We start from the raw sequence: 8651 nt of genomic DNA, 5'->3' as shown, positions 1-8651 counted from the left end.
AAGCCTCTTGGAGGGCCAAAAATCTCTATATTGCAATTGCAATTAAGGCCGCGTCGGAACTTATAACTTAAGGGCTCGGTGGTGTGAACCACCCCACCCGCCCGCCATGGCAATGGAAGCGGGGTGGTGTGAACCAGCGCTAAGTGATAGAATGAGGGCATTTGGATGGTCATGCGAAGGACACGTAACTCTCACGTGTCAAGTCGCGAGTAACATGAAAGGAGTGCAGCCGTATTTGGAAGGTTAGGGCTTGATCTTGGAGACTTGGACTCTGGAGCATCATGCACTCCCCTCGTGGCCACTGCCTCGCAATCCCCTTTCCTATCCCTGGCCATATCTCCGTGGCTTCGCCGTCACATTTGTCAGTACCCAGCGTAACCACTCTAAGCTCTCCCTCGACGATTCTTGTGGGCAGGCCTCGACATTCGCCTTGTTTCTATCCCTGATGAATTGCCCTTAAATTTCCAGGTCACCGGCTTGGACTCCTTCAGAGCCATTCTTCGTGCATTAGAAAACTTGAAGCTCCCCTTCCAGCAGCTCACCGAGAAGCTTGCAGCTACAGTGACCCCTGCTTTCTCTTTCATTCTTTCGGATGCTCACCTCGCATGGACGCAAGATGTGGCTCGACGGTTTGGACTTCCGCGAGTGGCTTTATGGACCTCCAATCTGGCTGAACTTTGCGCGTATTTTCAAGTACCCGAGCTCTTTTTTAGGGGATACCTCCCAATTCAGTGTAATTTGTTTAACCGAGTCTCATTTATGTGTTAATCCGATTGGCAAGTCAATGCAAGTAGTGTGATGCATATGGCATGCCCATTCTCAACTACTTACCTTACAAAACGTCTGATGTCTGCAGCCCAACATCCCAACATCAGACAAGTGCCTCTCCTGTTCCGGCTAACAGTATAGACATTGCAGGACTCCCCCCTTTGCAACCCAGAGATCTGCCTAGCCTAATATCTCGTTTCTCACATGATCGCTCGGAAATCGTCTTTCGCTACTATGTTGAGCAGACAAGTCGCATTGCGGAAGCCAAGCTTGTTCTTGTAAATTCTTTCTACGAGCTGGAAGCAGCAACCTTTGATGCCATGAGAGAGTTGGGCGTTGCCAACATTCTTCCTGTTGGGCCGTTGATCCTTTTAGGCCAAGATGATGCAGAATATCAACCCAAAAATCTAAAAACGCATGAGGACGACCGGAAATGTCTGGAGTGGTTAGATGATCAGGGGGCAGCCTCGGTGGTATACGTTGCGTTTGGAAGTTCAGGAGGGGTCTCGGGCGACCAACCGCTGGAGTTCGCCAGGGGCCTGGAGAATTGCGGTCATCCATTCTTATGGGCAGTAAATCAGCGTGGTGGGAACGCTTTCTCCGAAGATTATCTCGAACGGATTAAGAGCCGCTCTCTGCTGGTCTCGTGGGCGCCACAGGCAAGTGTTCTCACACATCCTGCTGTGGGATGTTTCGTATCTCATTGCGGCTGGAACTCGACGTTGGAAAGCATGTGTGGGGAGTTCCAATGGCGTGCTGGCCGATGGGCACAGATCAACCACTGACGTGCAAACTCTTGGTAGACCAATGGAAGATGGGATTGAGGATCGAGGACGAAGGTACTGGGTTGTCGAGGGCAGAGAAGTGGAGAGGGTGGTGAGGTGTGATGAAGGAGAAGAGTCTGAAAGCCAGAGCATTGGAGGTGCGAGATGCAGCCATGAGAGCCAGAGCATCTTCCTCCCGCAATCTGGACCACGCTCTGGAAGAATTATGCCCCACTTAACGTTTGATTGTCACCAATATTGATGCTCTACCTAGCTCCGCTAGCATCATTTCATATCTAGTTTTTCATTCTTATGCTAGAGTGTTTAAGAGTTGCTCTCTCTACGCTATTGCAATCTCATTGTTCATTGATGATAGTGGATTTCACACCTCATATGATGGACACGGTTACCTCACTTATAGGGCATGTTCACGAAAATAAGGTCTCTCTCTCTCTCTCTCTCTCTCTCTCGCACACCCCCCCCCCCTCGCGCGCACAGTATATGCACACATTTACACACACATTCAGAGCTTCTTATACAAATTATAGTATAAGGCTTTATTTAAGGCAAGTCACGCTTTGAGGAGAAGTCTATGAATGGTGTGTGTGTTGGCGATTCATCTTACATTGCCACATTAATTTAATAAATTTTACACTTCATTCAACTAACAGTGGTGTAAATGTTATGTAGGTTTAAAGCCAACCAAGAGTCATGCAAAAGAAGTGTAGACAAAAAAATAAGTGTGACTTCTGATTTTTAAGTAAGATTATTGTTATAGTTATCAAATATCTTCTTAAGTTGATAATTAGTGGTTAAGATCAGCCTTCTAAAGGAAAATTTCCATTGGGATTTTTCACATTCTTAATGAGCGTCAAAATTTTAGACGAGTGTCTGCAGTTTTCGGCAAGTGAAACTAGGCGTGGGTATGTAGTTCTTAAAGTACTTCTGGTAGTTCAAACGACCTTAACTCAAATATGCACTATTTTTTCCCCTTGATCATAGTATGGGTAAGATGTGACCTAAAAACGCCCAGAGTATAAAAATTGCTTCCATTGCAAGGGGGGTTAGGGTTTTAAATAAGGTTGTAAATATATATATGCTTATATATATATGTATAGAGGGAGAGAGGATAATATATATATATAGAGGGAGAGAGATGAAAATGCTTGATGCAGCTTGAGCCTCGTCACTTGTTGGAGATGGAGAAGGGAGAGTCGAGACTCAGAGTCGTAGGTAGATGCTTAATGTGAGATCATAGTGAGGAGAGAGGGGGTTTATATGGAACCTTGCCATTTGGAAGGCCCAAAATCAGTTTGGCAGAAGCACCACCAATAACAAAACCAGTCATCCAAAACAAACAAACGCAAAAAACAAAAACAAAAACAAACAAACAACACAAACCGGGGAAAAAAAAAACAAAAAAAACAAAAAACAAGCATAAGGTACGGATCGTACGGAACAGAACAAAACATTCCGTACGTTGAACGAAGGCAACCATGACCATGAATGTGACTTTTAACTCACTTTCATGTCCCTAAAATGGGCAGCTGTTTGAATTGATGATGCAAATATTGGCTATTTCTTTCACAGCTCACCCCAAAAGCTTGCTTGAACCCTACCACCCACATTCTGCTACAGCCCGCCCCCCCCCCCCCCCCCCCCCGAGCCCCTGTTTTACAGGACCCCAAGGGAAACCATAATGCAACAGTGCCAAATCACCACTTGGAAGAGTGCTCATTAAGGTGCAATTGTTGTGATAGTGGCTGATAAGAGGCAAATACTATTTAAGAAACAAAAATCCCGTGTGAGCATCTTTGGGAGAAAAACAGGCAAAGCTACCACCTTATTTTCAGAACCATGTAGATTTGCATTATAAAGTGATATAACAATCAAATCAAAAGATTTAATGCAGCCAGTTTGTTGAGTCACTAGTTGAAAAAACGTATTTTAGAAGCCAAATCAACGCATTAGCCCTCAAGTCATGTAGCTCAAGCTCCATTAATAGGCAAAAATGTATAACTATGAGCTTTTATTTGCATCTGGCCCTCTTGGAAATTGCCCACAAAAAGCATCCTTGTATCTTGATGATGCCCTTAAGAAGCAACCATTACCTCAGAACAGGATATCCACTAAGAGTCTCTTTGTGAATACATCTGTCAGGCATCGCTTGCTCGGAGGTGAAATGCAAGCTTCCCTTTAAAGTCTGCTGGGAAACGAACTGGCTTGTAATTTTTATCAAGGCACACAACTGTAGCCTTTGCTTCCATTATAGGCTGTCACATAAAAATTATGCATGTAAGAACTCAAACTACTTTTCCAGAAAGACGACTCTTAAAAAGAATGCTGAGCCCCCCTAGATGCTGAGAGAGAGAGAGAGAGAGAGAGAGAGAGAGAGATGGATGAACAAATTGGAGAGTTTTACTAATTCCCTAGATGAACTGAGAAACATACCTTCGGTCCTCTATTTTCGCAATTCAAAGTTAACACTTTGTAGATTATATATGGAACATTTTTAATCTAAAAATACATCCTAGAGAGTCGAACTGATCAGCCACCATCTTCTTTGTTTTGTGCCTGTATGTGCTGAAGGCAGAAGAGGGGGACTGATCAGCCACCATCTTCTTTGTTTTGTGCCTGTATGTGCTGAAGGCAGAAGAGGAGTGCAGGACTTCTGGGCGAGATGGGGGATGTATGAGATGTTTCAAACACAAGTTGTGGGTTTAATCAAACATTTGGTGACAGCTCTTGCCTAGACATAAACTCTTGCTAAGTTTGTATTATTCCACCAGAGTTGGAAGGGGCACCTTGATAAAGACAACTAGAAGCTCCAAGGAAACTACTCTGAGAAGGTAGCTGGTTGTGAGAAAGTAACTCCCAAGCACAGAAAGCACTGCAGCTTGGGAACGAGAGGTTTTTACGCCTCTTTCAAACCCACAGCCATGCTGGGATTATATATACCACCTCTCCAGACATTTCCCAAATGTTAAGTTCAGCAAAGTTTGATAAGACCTGTGTCCTACACATACATCAACACGATGGGTATTGCTCTTCCAGATCAGGAGCAGATTTGGATTAAAGAAGGCTAATAGAGCTGTAATCCCAACCAACAGCAGCCATTGTATTACCCATATTCATCAATTACATATGCAATCTAGAGTCAGGTAGCCCTTTGAGTAAACGTACCACCAAATATGAAATTCATATAAGCCTAACCGCTGCAGCATGGACTAAGATTATTGCACATCCCATCATACAGATCCATACATTAATCAAAAGACAACTTTTACCCCCTAAACTGAGTATCATAGAAAAAACGAAGTACCTCCTCTTAAGTATTTTCCTTGATGAGGTTTTCAGTGAGTCTAATAAATTAAATGTGTTCCTATTTATGATACTGGTGGTTTATGAAATTGATCAACTCTGGTCTAAGTACTTAGTCATAGCTTAAGTCTACAATAGATTTAGTGCATATTGGCCTCTGTATAATTAGTATGATTGCACCAATTTACAGATACTGAGGGGTACAGGAGTAGCGCTTTGATCATGCAAACAAACATATAGGGCTTTGGAAGTTCGTAGCCAAGGGGAAGAGCCATTGCATTTTCTTTTAAGGCACCCCCCAACCACAACATATGGGCTTTGGAAGGTAAGAAAGCCCTGTAGAAACTCTAGCAGGTTTAATAAAATATAATTCACATCAGAAAGCGTGCCTGATCCAGACACAAATTTTTATCTTATTATTATCAAGCCCTAAAAGATCCTGTCAAAATCCCCCAAATTTGTATAGCAGAAACTGGTTGCAAATCCATCTACAAAGTCAGAGGATAAAAGTTACTTTCCACTTGTACATGTTCTTACTGCATGCATGCCACAACCTGGCATAGACTTTCCTTGGACTTTCCTCACACCAATAGGTGATGGTGACAATCCTGAGATTTTCATTGCTGCACAATACATCAAGCAATACAATAGCTTTTTCTTCACAGCAGATAGCCTAGTCCCAATTTTTCCTTTTTTGAGCCCTTATGAAGCCACTTGGCACAATTGTAGTCGTTCATCTTGATTGGCACAACCGTTCATTCTGGTCAGTCAACTGCCGTCTTTGTTTGCAACTACTTATTTCTTCCCCTGCACTGGTGCTGTCCCATGGCTTTTAAAGCTGCTGCTTGAGTTTTAGCAGACTCTACTTTGTGCAAGTCATTTTATTGCCGCAATTCGCGCTACTGGACTTTCTGCAGACTGTGCTATGTGCCGGTCATTTTGTTAGCCGTTATTCCTACTGCTGTCACGATTCATGATGCCTCATGTGCGCATGTTTTTTATTTGCTATCTAGCTGTGCGTATGCGCATAACGTGCATGTTTTTTCCTGCTGGACTTTCTGCAGACTACTGGATTTTGATAGCCATCATTCCTACTGCTGTCTCGTGTTCTGAATGCACTAATGCCTTTACAGCATTATTGCCTCCTATCTCAATGCGGTGCTCAATATCAGCGCTCAACCCTCTCATCTTTCCAAGCAATTGACATCTATGCCAATGCAGCATTCATGAAGTAACATTTTAAATGTAGCCAGGCATCTGTATAGCCTCAGTTTATCCAAATGCCTCAATAGATACAATCAAGCAACACCCACTACACAACACAATTGATAGTGCTCGACCTGGATCGAAGCATCCTAGATGAGTGCTTTCTTGATTGCTTCCACCTGTATGTAAAAATCATCTTGAGGTGTACTTAGGAAAGCTTAGTGACGATTTAAATCAGGAATCATTGATCTGAAGGTACTCTTCCATGTTGCTATAGTCATTGCCTTTTTTAGAAGCATCAAGTGACTGGTATGTGTCGGGATTAGGGACCTTTCAAATGCCTAAATAAAACAAGTCGTACTTGAGGTTGGCTAAATGAAATAAATTGATCACATGCCTGGTCCTAAACTGTACGAAGAGATAATGGTTACACTGTGTAGGGGATCGTAATAGGCTTGTGTTCCTTGATGGCAATAAATACCCACTTGATTTGGAAGAACTCTGGCAAGGGAAGTATAGGCAAGCTGAAGTATGAAGAAAGGTGCCTTTGATAGCATACTACTATTCCAAAAAGCAGAAATTCAACGTTGTCAAAATGGGATCTAGTACATGACCTTTTTAGCATGACTAGACTAAGGTCACAAGGGTTATTCAGCTCCTTGGCAGTACACAGTCTCAAGAGCACCTGGGACAAGTTTAAATTTCAAAGAGCATAACATTCAGCTCCCTTTCAAAAGTGGGAGCAAAGTACATCCTTCATGTGATACTTGTTCATCATGCACAGAGAGTAGAAGCGTTACCTCCCTGTTTGGAAGCTTGTATATATGGTGTTCAAAGAACAGTCTCACAGCTGAACTACCAGTGATCCTTGCAGCCACCACAAAGCGCTCACCGCTCTGTCTGCATATTCCCATCAAAACAAAAGAAAAGGTAGCCTGATCAAAATTAATCCCATGTTTCTTGGGATTGCATGCAAGAGACAGAAATTCGACTAGACCTTCAAGGTCCTTCATGAAACTTGAAAAAACGCCTTGCAGAAAATAAGTTCAGACCTCACACAAGACAATATTATTTTTCCCTATTAACGATTACTGGTTAGAGAACAGTTTTAACATCCACATTATCTATCTTAAAAAGGGTCTTGCGCATCATAATGTAGCGGAATTAAGCGCAACCACATACTCCAAAACAGTCAAAATCAGAAAAAAGAAAATTGAACAAACCAGCTCCTCCACGCTAGAAGTTTCCCTTTGCGGAAACTCGTGCAACAGAAACCTCACTCTGAATATACACATGATATAAATAGCTCTTCATTGAGATAACCATATTTAGACATTGGAGACAACTGATTAAGAAAGATCCGAATCCAACGAAAACTTGCATTCTCTATGGATAAGCCTGCTCCATCCTCTAACAATCATTCACACAAGGGGGTAGTACAGAAATCTAAAGATGGTCTCCATGCCATTGAAGGTCACAACAATGAAGCCAAAAAATAAGACAAAACGCACCCCCCCCCCAAACAAAACAAAACAAACACAAATACAAAACCCGAAAAGAAAAGGCATTCATTTTCCCCCCCAGAAAGAAGAGCCTAAGTCACCTGCTCTGTCATACAAGACCCCAGCTGCAGTAGGTGCCAACAACCAAACTAATGGATACCTCAATCCGTGTGAATATGAGAAGTAACTGCAGGCCAGGCCTTGCAGAAACTTCCACACACTCAGAAGCCTTCTTAGAGCCCTAGCCCAGCCATAAATGGTATCCAGCCAGATTTTGACTAAGGTGGGGACAGGTCAAGCCCCCATCACAAGACTATACCTCATAACCCATTGACACACCAGAACACGTGCATCGCAATCATTATATAATCCTAAGAATGCACCTCCATATGTCCTTATGTGGCTAAGCAACACCATAGAGACTGCCAAATCGACTCCTGAAAACCTCTTGTGCAACACTAAGATGTGCAGTACGCCCAAGCCAAGGGATGCCTCCATGAGTTGCTAGTCAGAAGATATACAAGAACTTCCATAGACAATGGCTGGGCCACAGTGATGTCTAGAATTCAAGGAGGCCTGCTGATGGAGCCAATGTCTTTCTCGTAAAGGTGAAGAGCCCGCTTCCTAGAGTCGCATGCCGATTCAAGTGGTGTGGGAGAACAAGGGCACTGCCTTGGATTGCCAGGTTTGTTTGGGTCAAGACCACTCTCCAAGGTCCAATCTCGATGAGAACAACCCTTTCACAACCAAAGTAGCTGCGAAGAGATGTCTCTATAACTAGCTAGTGGCGAGTCATCAGTAAAGGTTTTGCCTTGTGTAATGAAGGGGAAAAAGGGCCAAGTTAGAGGTCCTTTAGGTGGAAAATGTGGAGGGACTATGTAAGTCCCCATCCACCCCCTACTATGTACTTTTGGATGTGACATCTAATCCTATCTACTCTCCCTCCCTCCTTCCTGCCTACGCTCTCACTCTCTCTGTCTTCCCTACTCCCTCTCATTCTCTCCCCCTCTCTTTCCTACTTCATTCTCTCTCTCCTACCCTTTCTCCTCCCTTCTTCCCCTATCTCTCTCCCCCTTATGCTAGTCTATCC

General features: G+C 43.4%; 1 protein-coding gene across 1 annotated transcript in view; it reads right to left on the bottom strand.

The window, feature by feature from the left end:
* Positions 1-3525: 3525 nt before the first annotated feature.
* The window catches only part of LOC147894782 (acyl-acyl carrier protein thioesterase ATL3, chloroplastic-like), a 44476-nt gene continuing 39350 nt past the window's right edge, over positions 3526-8651 (bottom strand). Inside the window, exons 4-5 of the mRNA XM_087385192.1 lie at positions 6860-6955; positions 3526-3805 (exon numbers count right to left, since the gene is read on the bottom strand). Coding sequence (XP_087241318.1) covers positions 3689-3805; positions 6860-6955 — 213 coding nt within the window. The 3' untranslated portion in view covers positions 3526-3688. The remainder of the gene's footprint in view (positions 3806-6859; positions 6956-8651) is intronic.

This window comes from Dipteris shenzhenensis, chromosome 14 (assembly GCF_047967505.1).
Source record: "Dipteris shenzhenensis isolate YYH24624 ecotype China chromosome 14, Dip_SZ_1.0, whole genome shotgun sequence".
NCBI lineage: Eukaryota > Viridiplantae > Streptophyta > Polypodiopsida > Gleicheniales > Dipteridaceae > Dipteris > Dipteris shenzhenensis.
Note: the sequence above shows the minus strand (reverse complement) of the source record. Positions and strands in the feature narration are given on the sequence as shown.